General features: G+C 41.5%; 1 protein-coding gene across 1 annotated transcript in view; it reads right to left on the bottom strand.

The window, feature by feature from the left end:
* The window catches only part of KIF26A (kinesin family member 26A), a 96,195-nt gene that overhangs the window by 6,869 nt on the left and 73,948 nt on the right, over window positions 1-15,378 (bottom strand). Inside the window, exons 5-11 of the mRNA XM_031066189.1 lie at window positions 9,170-9,379; window positions 7,077-7,170; window positions 6,324-6,586; window positions 5,891-6,074; window positions 5,437-5,596; window positions 3,584-3,746; window positions 6-3,027 (exon numbers count right to left, since the gene is read on the bottom strand). Of these exons, the coding sequence (XP_030922049.1) occupies window positions 6-3,027; window positions 3,584-3,746; window positions 5,437-5,596; window positions 5,891-6,074; window positions 6,324-6,586; window positions 7,077-7,170; window positions 9,170-9,379 (4,096 nt within the window). The remainder of the gene's footprint in view (window positions 1-5; window positions 3,028-3,583; window positions 3,747-5,436; window positions 5,597-5,890; window positions 6,075-6,323; window positions 6,587-7,076; window positions 7,171-9,169; window positions 9,380-15,378) is intronic.

Genomic DNA, 15,378 nt, shown 5'->3' with positions numbered 1-15,378 from the left:
GAAGTGTCCCGCCTTGGCAGAGCCGCCCGACGCCAGCTCGTTCACGCGGCTGTTTGCGGCCCTCATGGCCTGCTTGGTGCCCATGATGGTGCCGCGGCCGGGTTTGCCGCTGACGGGCTGCACAGAACGGGGGGCTGCCTTCCCACCAGGGGCCAGGCCAGAGCCCTTCCCTGCAGGCTGTGCCAGGGACTTCACAGAGGAGCTGAGAGACTTTGACCCACTGGCAGAGAGGCCCCGGTTTTTATTCCCATTGGCTTGCATCTTCTGGTTAGCTGTAGGTTTGGCCTGGCTGTTTTTACCAGGTGCAGGGGCAGGGAAAGGCAGTGGTAAACCCACACTGGAAGCAACAGGAGGGACCCCTAGCCTGGGGACAGAGCGCCCTGCACGGCTGCTGCCAGTGCTCCCGCTGTCCCTCACCATGCTTGCTTTGGATCCAACTGATGTCAGGCTGTCACACCTCTCCAGAGACATGTGGCTCCCGTATCGGTGCACAGTTTCACTCTTTGACGCCTTCACCTTTAAGCTGGAAGTCATCTTGGGCAAAGAGTGGTCACACTTCAAGTTCATTTTGCAGCTGGCACTTTCACTAAAGTAAGAGCCAGCTTTCAACCGCAAATCTGCTTCATCTTCAGCCTTTGGTGTGGCAGCTCTGGCAAAGTCCAGGCCAGAGGCTTTCCCCCCACCGTTACCCAGACCAACAGGTTTCTGCTCCAGGCTTGATTTACGCACAGGAGGTGTTGGAGGTGTTGGCCCACCTGGTCTGGGCAACATGGCTGATTTCTGTGGGGCGTTCTTCTTTCCCAGGGACGATTTCAAGCTGCCAGTGGCCATGGCAGCATCCGAATTCCCTCGGGTCACACACTCTGGCAAAGTACTGTTAGCATGTGACACTGGCATCACTCCCAGCGTGGTGGCTCCTCTCTTCAGCTGTGGCATCTTCATTGCGATTTCTGACTTCTTGGCAGCTCCACTGGAGGATTTGCAGGCCATTTCACAACCATCCACAACCCTCTGTGAGCAGGCAAGCATAGTCTGTGACTTTGTTGGCCTGGACGCTGTGCCAAAACCCTGGGCAGCTTTTTCTGGCTGCTTCTCAGTACCAAACGTGTGAGGCTTTGGAGACAGCAGCGACTCTGCAGGTTTTGCTTCCAAGTGATAATCGGTGCGTAACAGCCAAGGATCTTCAAATATACCATGTGGATTCTGCAGCTCTTTATAGCTGAGGACAGTATTATTGTGGATTGGAGAAGAGGTAGTTTTTGTTTTCCTAGGAAGACTAGAATGTATTGTTTCTATCACAGGTGCATCACGAGAATTACTAAATTTGATTTTTACTGGCTGATCAGTGACACAAAAAGCACTTTTTATCTGAGATGCTTTGGTAGTTTCAGAGGTTTGAGGGCTTTTACTGGTGCCTGAGGAAAGCTTGCTAGAACTCAAGCTCTCACTCTCCAGCTCAGAGAAGCAAAATCCACTGTCATTCAGAGCACTTTTCAGGGGGACACATAAATGGGATGAGTCCAAGTTGAAGGGTTCCTCGGACTTATTACAGTTGTAAGATGACTGTGCGATAAAACTGTCACTAGACTGGGCTCCATCACTTTCAATTGTACAAATGCTGACTTCACTAAGCCATGAACTGATGGAGGAACGTCTGCTGCTGGTAAAGGGATCCTTAGCAAAGGGCACAACAATATCAATATTCACACCAGTAGAAGTCTCCTGTGAGGTATAAGCATCAAACTCATCATTTATGCTGCTGATAATACTGACCGGCCTCGAACCTGATGCAAGGGCCTGAAGGGAGCAGTCGCTGTTAAAGCTAATGATACTGGAAGGTCTCCCATTATCCATAATTCCACTAATAGAGAGCTCTTCCACCACTGTGAAAACAAGCTCATCCTCTCCATTCAGCTCAACAGGCTGCTGCAAAGTCACTGTGGTGGTCAGTATATCCCGATCAAAACATTTCCCTCGGAATGCTGACCTGAAGCTGTGTACCTCTATCGCACCTGACTGACTCTGGGTGTTGCTACCAACAAGGAATGTGCTTCCTAAAGGGTTTTGCTCAGGTTTGTTTCCCATCTGTTTGCTCATTCCCACAGGAGGAGTCCGAACTGCATTGCTATTGTCTGGCTCCAAATTCTCAGCTTTGGAGCTTGGGGAGTGTTCTCTCTGCTGTGGAGGGGGAGGCGCTGGGCTTGGCAAGGGTCTCTTCACATACAAGGACTTTTCCTTAGTGACACATTCAGCTGTGGCCTTATTCTGCTCTGGATTCCTCAAAGGACTACACCTTGAAGTCTGCAGGGAATCAGTGATTGTCTCTCTCTCCCCCTCTAGGATAGAGTCTATTATTTTGTTGTCAGCTCTGCTCTGCAGCTTGGAAAGCTCTGCTTTCAAGTGAGGTGTGCTATTTTCTTGACAGTTGCCATTGCCACCCCTTGGCGCAACAGCCTGGAAAGGAAGGTTATATCCTTTCTTGGGAGACGCAGTTTCTTGTGGAATCAGTTTCTTAAATCCTCCAGAAGGAGAGGATACTTTTTCCTTTATCAACTTAGACTGTGCATTTTCTGTACTTCCAGAAACAGGACTACAATTGGACCCAACAGAGATTTCTCCACAAGCAAATTTCATGGGTTCCTCACTTCCATCAATGCACTCTAACCTTTCCTGCAGTTCAGCAAAAGTGTTGCATTTGAAATGGTCCTTGTCAGAACTCCTACTAATAGCAGAATTGTCTTTATTTCTCTTCTTATTTAGGGATGGGATAATGGGAACAAACTCTGGTGGACCTTCATTATCTGTCAATTCCCTGTCGGACAAAGCTGCACCATTGGGACCAACATAGATGACAGTATCACAAGACTGTTCACTGCTGGAGGAATAGTCAGGATCACTGGATATATTCAGGACAGGAAGGTCAGGGTCAAGGGCAACAGTTCGTGGGTGGAATGGTCGCAAATGGGGCGGTCTCCGGACATGTCCTTCTTCACACGAACTCTCTCCTCCAGATGAGCTGGATGCATACTGCAAATGACAAGTAACAGTAAATTTATTAGTAGCAATTCATAAATAAGTATATACAAGTACAGAAAGTGATTAAAAGGTCAGGTTGCAATATAATCTGTGCTTTGTGTATACTATCATAACTACATCTAGTGTGAAAATATTAGACTGAAGGGTAAAATAAAATCACATGCTACATAAATTTTACTGTATTAGTTATAATATAACAATCACACCTTTTCAGATAATTTCCATTAAATATTATGCATTATCTTTCTCCTCAATAGTTTTCTGTTCCTCTTCTATTGATTTTTAATTAATACTGATAGAAGCTTTTGAGATAGTTCCACATGTAAGCAAAGAAAGAATACGTGTTTGAAACAAAAAGAAGAGAATTTCAGGATTAAGGATAGGGGGCAGGATGATGGCTCAGTGCCAAGTCATTTGTCAGTTCCTCTCCTGAGATTTTATGCATTTTGTATTACTTCCTACCATCGCGAAATCCCATGTTCCCCTACTGAGAGGTTAGGAAAACTCATTTTCAAATGAATTAATTTCAGCTTGTTTGTGAACCAACCTTGGATTTCTTCTTTCTCATGCGGTGGATTCGCGATGCGAGCTGAACAGTTGTGAGAGTCTCTGCATAATTGGCTGGGGAGTCAGAAATGTGTGCAATCATAGTAGTCCTGCAGTTGATATTCCCAAGTGATTCCCTCAACAACATTGTCAACTTGTTGTCCCTGTGCAAAAAAAATGAAAACACTAGGATTATTTAAAGAAGCCACCACCTTTTTTTTTTGCAGAATTTTACACCACAAGCTGTGCTTTCACTCTCATGCACTCATGATACATGTAGATAAGAAATATGCTCTTGTTATTGACCACACTTAAAATGTGTCTAAATGTACACATACCAAGGTACCAATATTTTAATTTATCTGCCTGTGTATTTACAGTACGGTAAGTCATTTTGTTGCTTAGAAAATTGTAAACCAATTGACTGATAACTAGTTTTCTCAGGTTTAGGTCATACTACCCAAAAGAGCTCCGGAGTGCTGTATTTTTAGCTGAACAGACTTAGTATCTGGATAGTTACACTCTGTGAGCTCTATGCAAACACTTTTAACAATAATAAATAAAACAGAAATGGTAAGAAATGTCTAACAGGATATAACAATGTTAGATATCAGAAATACAAGTGTCACTCCAACTAATCTACTTTCCATTCTGCCACCTGTGGTCTGCTCTGACACAGCAAAAGGAAAGCAGAACTTATCTCTGAAGGCTTTCCTGGTGATGTAAAGTTTCCACTGGGGACAGTAAAGCTGACAAGACAAGTGACATTTTGTCCTTCACTGGTCTCCAAGACATCTTTCCCCATGGCTCCTTGGAGTAGGAAGCTCCCTGCTCCCTGAGCAATTCCAACCTGAGGGAACTCTTGTCATGTCTGGTCACTAAACCACAATAGGTGACCAAGTTGAGGATCTGCCCTTCCCTATTCTAACCCATCCATCTTCTAGTCCATACACAAGCCTAGCAAGTAGCCTGAGAAAAATATCTCTCTGCCTAATACAGAAAGAAAAAAACACCTGTTTGAGATGCACCACTAGATAAATATGTGAAGTGACATGATTGATAATGTATTATAACTTTGTGCTGTTGTTAAGACAAGCAGCAATTAAATTTAAGGACTGAAGGCCAAGTTCTGGTAAGGGTGCTTACAATGTGGCTGTTGTCTTTAAGCTGGGGTCCCCCCACAGGTGTGTTTGACACAAAATTGTTGTCACAGACACTCCAAAAAGGAACACACCTAAACATTCACTTCTGCTAAACTAATGTGCAACATGGTGGTCTTTTTTTTTTTTAATTTAAAAGATGTATCATCCAAAAAGACACACAGAAATAACAACCTTTGGTGACCGCACTTGATCAATACTCAATTATTTTCCAAAATTTCAGTACAGTTTTTACAATTTCAAAAATTATTCACTTAGTGAATAATGGAACCCAAATTTCATAGGATTTTATCTTCTTTTTGAAATTCCAGAAATTCCAGCCAGAAATTCCAAATCCAGGAAACAAAGAGAGAGAAGGAAAGAAAATATTAGCCATTTTTCCCTCACTTTTTTCAACAATCAAACCCTCCCCAACGCTTCACCCAAATTCAGTATATACCAATATACCATTTTTGACCATCTAATTAGGAATTTCACGTTACTTGAACATTTGAAAACCTGTGTGTATGTTAATATGAATAAGTAGACAAAAGATATGCGCATCTGTAGGAGTGACCTTAAAAGAAGACAGACCCCTCTCTGACAGCATTTCCTCCAACTTCATATTAGGTGAACAGTATATTGTTGATGCAATCCATTTCTCAGGTAACACCAGCCACAAATTTAAGATAATGCAGACTTAGAATCCACTTACTTATATGGCACATGTTTTGCACCATTAATTAAGGCCAAAATGACGTTGCCCAGGGCAGAGAGAGACAGACACAGAGAGCCTCCTCCATCTCGGCTCTTGCTCAGCACTTTCTCACAGCTCCCCAGATCAATGAGATGCAAACGGCTGCGTCCTCCAGACACTAAAACAAAAAGGGGAAAAACAGTTGTACATCACGTTCTTGCATGGACTCAAGCCAAACCTGGTATTCAAAATGCATTCAACCGAGGAGAATAATGAATACAGCATGGGATAATGGCTAAATTAATATTTAATTGTAAGGAAACCAGATACTAGTCACAGCTACAAAAGTTAAAGGTGACTCAACTGGCCTGAGAGTTCATTTTTTTCCTTTTAAGTTAACTGCAAATTATTATTAAAAATAATGCAAGACCACATCATTTAAAAATAAACAATAAGGTAAGAACATTCATACTTCCTCCTTTGCCACTCTTTTCCATGCGATACTGGTATATGTGAAGAGTAAAGAGCATGTGTGAATTCCTTCTATCTTCCTCCTCACATTCAGGCTTGCTGGTGCTCCTGGCAGCAATTGCAGCATCAAGGAAAAAGGCAGCTTTCTCTGCTGTTGGGGCCCTTAGCTCGCTTTGGTTTTGAAGCTTGAATATAAACAAGAAAATGACTAATTATAACAGGGGCATTTTTTTATTATTTTTTGCTGAACATGCTAAATCTCCAGGGCACTAAGAGAAACAAATATGTACACCATGGGAGATGAGCTTATAAATTAAAAGCAATAAATTTTTTTTACTGGCTTAAAAGTTGTCATAATTGTTGTCAGATAAAAGGAAATAAAAAGTAGAAGAAAGTCAGGCTCAGAAAAATCTATGTTGTGCTATTCATTATACCTGGGTTCCACATATTGGATCTTCTCTCAGATAAACCCCAGGAGACTGGCCGTCCTGAAGGCTGCCAGTGGCTACTTCAGCTAACAAATCCTTAAGGTTTTCATCTTTGCCACTGATCTCTACAGCAGATACTCTAATAGAGAAACGAGTTCCAGTTTTTTCTTTACGTTCATTGATCAATTTGAAGAGCCAAGAAATTGCACAGGGGATGATACCAAGGCTTTGTGTGGAGTTATCTTTCCCAATCATGGTAAAAGATTTTCCTAGAATGAAAAGACAAACAAAAACACAATTAACCTTTTTTGTACAAGGCAGTATGCCTTCATATTGCCACCTGATATCATCATGGTACATTACATGTAATGCCATGTGCTGCACAGATAAGGGAAAGAACAGATGAAAAAATTCAAAGTATTTAATTAATAATCCATTACTATTTATTCAATTAGGTTTGCAAGTTTTGCAAGCCAGACCCACAGCAAATTAATGTTAAAAACATCTCTGATCTTTTGATTTTCATCACAATGCGCCTACATAAACTTGCTCTTGAATAAGCTAATCTGATGCTACATTTTACCTTTTCAAATTAAAACTTACAATCACAGTGTAGAAATAAACCGTGATAAGTTTGCAAAGCTAATTAAAAAGAAATTCTAATCTATTCATATACTTCAGGTTTATTGTTCCAGGAGCTGACAGCATGTAATTACCAGACTGACATAGTAATTAACTGTAACGAATTTGGGAGCTCACCAAGCTTGACATGACCAAAGCAAAATATGCAACCATCTGCACCATTCACAACAGACTGGATTACTTCTGCTACTGTTCCAGAGCATACCTCAGCCTGAAAGAAAAATTGGAGACAAATAAGCGAAAGAGCATATACTGCTGTGGATTTTACTATTCTTCTGTAATGAAATGAATGACTCAATGTTTTTGAGGCGCAATATTCTCCCCATTTTTATGGCATCAGTCTTATTATTTTAGTAACTATGCTATCTCAAAAAATAATAAAATATGCTACTACAGCCTAAAATAGTTTTCAATTCTATTAAACCTATTCTCTTGGAATATTGATTCTATGACTAATGTAGCAAACTGAATGCTATCCAACCAGGCTTCCCGCTGGTATAATAGCTTAGCCAAGGCTATTCAGTAATAGTAGCAACTCCTCTGAAATTAAGCTACTCAGGAGTGCTCAGAGGAATTAAAAAGACATCCATACTGGAGAAAATGCATTAAGATCCCTGAATAAGATTTCAAAGTATCACATTTTCCTCTTCCAGTGGAAACATCATCATCAATAAAGAAAATTTGCTAAAATACTCGATTGTGCGAAAACCAGTTTATCCACGTCAGGGAAGGTTTCAAATACACAATAAGATGATTTATTAAGTACAGCAACTGGGGGCAGGGGAGGGGGCTGCTGTAAATACGTAACTACAGTGAAATGATGAGGCTCTGTTTGCAGGTGCACGGCAGCAAGCTTGCCTCCAGCAATAACACCTCCACAGAAGGGGCTGCAGTGGCCAACGTCACCCAAAAACATCACAACAAGCCACCCAACAGGGCTGCCACAAGGAACTGAAAAGCCATCCCAAACCAGGGATCAACAGCCTGAAGGACTGGTGCCAAAACCAGCAGACACACAGGCTGAGACCAGCCACCTTGCAGCAGGGCTGGCAGCACAAGTAAGAAACTCTCACTTCCAGTTCTGGACTCGTGTTGAGATCACTGCCGCATACTTCTGCACGAAGACCCTGCTTGAACTCATGCAGGATCTAAAAACAGCATTTGGATGTGGCCACCTGTGCTTTGGGCACTGATGTGTGGGGGAAGTTATTCCCCATCTTTAGTGCTTGTCTAGAATTTAGACTCAATACATATTTTCTTATCTACAGTCTGGGACCCAAAAAAACCAAAACCCTAGGAGAGGAGAAGATCTGAGGAGGGGATGATGAACTAGACCTTGTCATATTTTGCCAACATTAACAGACTTTTTTCACCTTACACTCTATTTTTCACCCTAATTTTTTTCCAGCAGCTCAGACTTGGTACAATTCTTTGAATGCTGTTGTATTAGTTCTTTTTAAAGCTGTTCTAGGACTTTATTTTCTGAACTAAAGATTTTTCACAGAAGGACTTCTCAGATGTCCATGAGTGCAACCTCACTGAATATACAGCAGACCCCAATTCTCTCAATGACCAGCCATCCTGTCTGTGTAGCAGATTTCAGGTCTGAAGCTACTACTGAATAAATGCTCCCTTTTGCAGGCCAAAAGACAGACAAGCACCATCATCAGCACAACCATCAACATAAAATAATCAGCCAAAACCACAGTATAAATAAACTGGAAAAGGTGCAGATAATGTACCTGTTTCAGTATAACAAACCTGTTATACTCCCTGTTCCAGTATAACAAACCCAAGGGGTTAGCTTTATCTTTCCTCCTAACAGCATTTAGTTTAACATTAAGCACATGTTTATTTCCCATTGAAAGCTGTGGGGGAGGACTTTATTTCAGTCCCACCAAATGGGTTAAAACCTAGCTGGATGGAAACTGGATTTCAAGCTGGCTGTGTGCCTTTCTCTAACAAGAGAGTACACAAGAAGGTAATTTCATCAGCAGATCTATCTCCCCAGGTATTATTCCTTTATTTTACATCTCAAGGAAACAGAAAATGTAAGAATTTACCCACTTGTCTATTAATGACCATGTTTTTTCCAGGCATTAAGGCAACTCATTCAAATAAAATTCCCCAGAAACAGAAGAAACTCCTCAGGCAATCAAATGCAGTGGTCAAGAGGAGACTCAAGAGGTTTACATTAGTGACTCCAGTACCTGTGAAGCATCCTGGGGGAAAACTGCATCAAAGGCAAACATCTTTGGGACAGCAACAACACCTCTTCTGTGACCTGCATTGGAGGGCCCAGTGGCTGCTGGATCATAAAATGTGATTTGCTTTTTTCGTGGGTCTACCTTTAGGAAGGACATGGATTCAGACGTTTCGTGTGTCCCTTGAGAGGAACAAATCCTCACCATCACTTTCACCTGCAAGGATTCAGAAGAAAGCAACAACTTGAGTTCCCAGCTACAGATAAACACATGCAAAGCATTCCTCCCAAACCCACTCCCCTTCCCATGATGTGTTTGTTTGTCATGTTTAGGTGTGTCAGAACAACCGTGGGACAAAAACAGAGCCAGATTTTCCAGCCTGGGGTCTTCACTGAACTAATTAGGTTTCAAAGGTGCACTTTGTCTCTTCAGTTGATGCTGTTCCAGTTTTACCAATTCAATTTATAAATGTCTGATCTGCAAGTATGATCCACTGTAGGTGTAACACAATGCCAAAGAAAAGAAAATTCTATTCTCCTGCCTTTCAAGTACTCAATGTGACCGAAGGGACACTTTGAAAACCAGTCTGAATAATACAAGGCTCAGACAGCTACTGCATTTGAAATAAGTCTAGAAACTTTCAATTTCTCATTCATATTATTCTAATAAAAAGGTGTCTGTCTTACAACTGTCCTAGGCAGTTGCCTTTATGCTGTCATTGCTAGGCTCTTCAGTGCTTAGTTGCAGATTTAATGGGGGGAAAAAAAGAAGGGAAAAGAAATCAAACCACAAACCACTAAAAGGTCAAAAAGCTGGAAAAGAAACCTCTCACAAAGGTACACTTCTATTGTAGCACTACAAATTGTGATATCCTACACAGAGGTTTTTAAGACAGTATCTTTAGAAAGCTCCAACTTGTTGGCTGTGATTTCCAAAGCACCTTAAGGGAGCCAAGTGACTGGGTCTGAGGAAAATTCAGCAACAGCTGCACACCTGCTTCTTTTAAGCTTCCTGGAAATCATACTCTTACTTTAAAAATCTGTGAAATACTAACTCGCACCCACTTACAACCACCTAGTCTTATGAAATGCTCCCATGTCAGAACCAGCATGTTTTATATCCCTTGCACTGAAGCAAATTACTATTACAGGTGCAACTTCAACTCTGAACTGCCCCACAGATCAGACTTCAGAGAAAAGCAATGTTCAGTGAGAATTGCTTTTTCCATGGTGTATGAAACGTTTCAGGAACAAGCTGAACAACAGTACAATCTCCTTATTCAACTACCAGCAACTCCCACAGCAGCAGAGTTAACCAGGTGGAGGCTGAAATATACCACAGCTGGAAAAATTTACATAAGCACTGTCCACAGCACCCATCAGCACCTTCATCTTCTGCAACACGGCTACTGAGCCAGGGACATCCACTCCTGTTAAAGCGCATTGGTTAGGGGTGGGTCTGGCAGTGCTGGGCTAACAGCTGGACTTGATCTTGAAGATCCTTTCCAATCTAGACAGTTCTGTGGTTCAATGAGTCAGGCTCACTTTTAGCCCTCAGCTGGATATTGCATGTAGAAGCTGGGTTCAAAAGCACTTGTCTCTGATAAAGAATGATTCTCCATTTCAGTAAGATTTTTGCTAAATGTAACCTTAAATGTGCCAGAATAATTTGACTCCTACTTACTCTGTTTCAAGAACGTTACGCCATTAAAATGGTGTGCACTTACTCCATGAACACATTCTTTGTGTCTTTACCCAAAAAATGGACTTTCCAGTCAGCACTTCAGTTCTGTGTCCAAAGAGATACTGGCAAAGGAAGAGCCAAAGCTGAAAATCTACTTCAGCAAAGCACAGCATGTGAAATGCAGGCAACAAGCAGAGACCAGAGCAGGCTGAGCCACCCTCAGGGACTGAGGGACACTCATACCAGACAAGATGAAAAGGTGACAGCAGACACATCTGCACCCAGTGTGTGCAGTGAAATGCAGTGGCCAAGCCAGGATGATCCACAGCAGATGTGGGAGCAGCAGGAAGCACCATGCTGAACTGTCCCTACCTTTACCAGCTGGGGAGGGAGGTAATTCAAATATTTAAGCTCTCAACAGTCCCATTCTTCCATCTTCTTTTCTCTATGGGGGATAAGCTGCACACAGGCATGCTAACACAATTCCTCAAGCACCCTCAAAGGAAATATTTTCCACAAGGCAGCTCTAAAAGCTTTTCCCCAACATTTCTTCCAAACAAAGAGGTTAAGAAACAACCAACCCTTCCCATAAACACTGCAGGAAGCTCCATCAAATATAGCAGCAAATTCTTCTACCTATTGACTAAGCTGTCCCCTGATTCAACACTCTCTTTTCTTTCACCTTTCACAGTAATACAAATATGAAAATACAGTCCCAGGAAACAAGCAAACCTTAGAATAAATGAAACAGCTGCCTCAAAAGCAAAGTGCATCAGAGGTGACACACTCAAGGCTGTTTCCCCATAAAAGCTGCATGAAGCCAGCTTTGTGTATTAGCCTGCTAGCTCAACCTTGACATGCTACCAAGGTGCTCATAAAAAATAACCTCCCTCAGGGAAGAGAAAAAAAAAAAAAAAAAAAAAAAAAAACCCTAAATATATAAATATACGTAAGTATAAATGGCCACTTCAGGGTCACTTGATTAAAATGAATTTTAAAATATATGCTGTTTTTAAAGCACTTATCTAAACAGTCCTTTCTGTTCTCTCTTCCATCTACTATTAGATTATAGCAGCCAGAGCTTGGGTAAGATGAAAATTGGCTTGCTCCTGACCTAAACAGCAAGGTACCTCCATCAGAGCATTGCATCAGAGCATTGCTCCCCTCTAAACACAATGATGGCTTCACCCACAGAAAATCCCTGTGCGACAAATTAGCTTTTTAAGACCACCTCTTTGAATTAGAAAGATACTAAAATAGCTTCCTGTAATGGATCAGATCCCATAATGGATCAGATCCCAAACTTAGCAGGACTCAAGGGTCATCTTCATGTTTACAGTAGTGTAGTGAGTGAAGTGAGCTTTCAAGACAAATGTGAGGGGGAGGAGAAAAGCAGCTTGAGGGACTTCCCCCTTTAGTGTTTTGTGTATAAAAGCTGGTTTGCAGAGCAGAAAAACAGATTTCACATTTAGTTTTCCTGCCCACTAAATATATCTGTATGTGATATGTATCAGTAATTGCAGAGTTATAATATGCCACACTCATTCATGATGCTGAGCCAGGCTCATTTCACTCAGAAATAAAGCAGAAATGCTCATGGAAGTGCCATCAAGCACAAAGATTACTCAAACATATCCCCTCACAAGAGCAAAAACTGAGAGCAGGCAGATCCTGGGTGCATGCACATGCTTCTTGTGTCTATAAAGAAAAGGTTTGGTGTAATACTGTGTATTCTTCTCACAATTCCTGCCTGCCTGTGGTTGAGGACCAATCTTAAGCGACAGGTTTATATTCTCAGCTCCGAAGTTCATCCCAGTGTTCTTCTGGAGTCAATACTGCAGGGAAACAGTACAGCGTGAGTACTGCAGAGCCAGCATGGCTCTTGCCTTGAGGAGCAATTTAACTGCAGCTTCTCCTGGGTCTCTTTATCTACTTCTCATACAAAAGGCATGCTCACCTGTAGAGACAGCAATATGTGATGTAGGAAATCATCCAGAAACAAGGGCTTGCAGGGAGGGGAGGATTCAGGATAACACAGGGCCTATAAACTTGAAAGTAACTTTGGCCCATAACTAGGAAGCCAATCAGCAATGACTGCACTCTAATGCTTTTATTTGCTTATGAAAATGAATTCTTAGAATTAGGTAAAATTAATTTCAGGCCCACTCAAAATCACACCTTTTGTGGGCAATTATTGGACAGTATGTCCAGGTTACTGGGGTCAACTCCAACTGCAGTGGTACCAGCTACTGCTTACATTTGTACAAAACAAGGAAACACAAGAAAAGAAATTTAGAGGAGAATGAATCAAGAAATGGAAGAATAAGACATGTCTAAAGATAAAAAAACAGGTCAGGGGGGTGGAAATCAAAGAGAACTAAAAGGATTGGGGGTGAGGAGAGAGACAGAGAACACAAAAAAGGAAAAGACAATACAAATTTGGTGATTTCACTTAAGTCATCTCGGGCACAGGGCACCCCACAACTTTTATATTCCTTAAGGAGAGCTAACGCAGACATCCATCCTGTGATGGGAATGACCCTTTTTGCTAAAACTCAGTATTATTACTACCTTATTCCCCCTTTTGTTGTTTCTTCTTCAATGCAGAGAATGACACAAAGTAAAAAAAAATTACAAGTGAAAGTTTATAAATATGAAGTATATAAGACTTTGTACATAGACATTCATGCAGGCATTGAATACTGGATAGAGGTTCTATTTTAATGAGGATGTTGATGGAAAAAGAGGGTAGCTTTGTATTTGAGTTCAATTTCTGTAAATAAAAATAAAAGCAACATAAATATCACAATATTTGCACATTATTAACATTTATCTCAGTGCCTGAAGACAGCCTAAGTCATGGAAACAACTGAAGTATCTCATTAATTAACTGACTCTAATCTGGTGGGGTTTGTACACTGAGGGTTCACACTCCATTACTGAACTTTTCCAAATTCCTGTATATGCAGAAACCAGGAGGTCAGCAGAATTGCTGAAGGAAATCCTATTAAAAGCAAAAGTACTTGGGAAAAGAAGATGGTAAATATATCTTGAATATGTCATTACGAGATAAAGAATTCAAAAAAATAAATAAACTTAGCATCTAATTTGGAAAAGCTCTAGAAATGGGTGGCATAAGATCAGAGGCTCCTCACCCAGCCCAACAACTGGTGTTTTTTTAACCTTCACTGGCAAGGGTGAGAGAGAGTTTCCAAGCAATCAAAGAATTTTATTTTTTTTAAAGTTTATCTGTCAGCCTGCAGCAGAAGTCAGGGCAAAGAAAGGTGACAAAAGAAAACAGCTACTAGAATTCATCTGCTCCAGCTATGCAAGGGCAAACCTAAGGGATGGATGCTGAAGCATAAAAACAAAAATCACCGGTTTTATGCAAACATATGGGACTTTAAGGAGACAAATCAGCAAAAGGGTGGATTTCAAAAAAAAAGAAAGAGGGGAAGAAAGAAAAGTCTTCTGTGTGGAAGACAAGGCTATGTGGAGGACTCTGGAGCAAAACCCCAATATAAGTAACCTGTTGGAGCCCTAGAGACAAAAACTCTAGATCTTGAGATCTTTAACCTTTATGAAAGTCAAATTTAGATGGATATTTAACAGTTTTCACCTGAACATCAAAATATCTCAGAAACTGAGGGACGTACATCCTGGCTGGCATCAGCCCTTCCTCCCCTTGCAGCACTCCTCCTCCTTTGATACTGGCTACTCCATTTCACACCAAAGGTAACCAGGAGAGACTTTCTGTCCCACTGTCATGTGGAGTGACTGTTCCCATGCTGTGACCTTCTCCAGCATTGCCACATGACCCGTTGGTGTGGGCTTATAATTTCCAGGTCTCCCCAACACAGCTGGAGTGGAGGAGAACAGGACAGAGGAGTCACACCAGGCAAAGCAATGAGCTGGCTTCAGGACTCGCCAAGATCGTGCAGAGCATCAAGAGTATGTCAGTATGTCAGTGCCAGAAATCAGGTCTGGAAAAAGGTAGAGACAGACCAAAAACCTGTGAAACCCAAAATTGGAACAACTGATAGCTGAAGGTGAGATGGATGGTCAGAGGCAAGCTGGCAGTTTTATCTAGTGAGGCCCATATACTTTGGATCCAAACTGAACAGAGGTATCGCAAAGCCACATCAAAGAATACAAAACTCCAAGACCAGTGAGGCATGTGTTGTCCCAGAAGAAATCATGTCCAAGCCTGAATTTGCAGAGAAAAGAGCCAATGATCAACAGAGAGAACGACACAATCCTACATAATTCTAGATGGAAAAGACAGGAGATCGACAATCAGGTTCTCACAGATTATTACCCCATAAGCAAGAGAGATGGAATGGCTTTAAACCCTGAGATCTGAGAAAGGGGAAGGACCAGCTCACACTTGAAGAATCAGATGATTTGAAGATCTGAATTCTGTTCCTAATACTATCATGGACCTCTACTACACGTTTTAGGCAACAAATATTAAAAAAAAAAATTATATATATGTATATATGTATGTCTTAGAAAATTGGTCATTCATCTTT

This window comes from Geospiza fortis, unplaced genomic scaffold (assembly GCF_000277835.1).
Source record: "Geospiza fortis unplaced genomic scaffold, GeoFor_1.0 scaffold23, whole genome shotgun sequence".
NCBI lineage: Eukaryota > Metazoa > Chordata > Aves > Passeriformes > Thraupidae > Geospiza > Geospiza fortis.
Note: the sequence above shows the minus strand (reverse complement) of the source record. Positions and strands in the feature narration are given on the sequence as shown.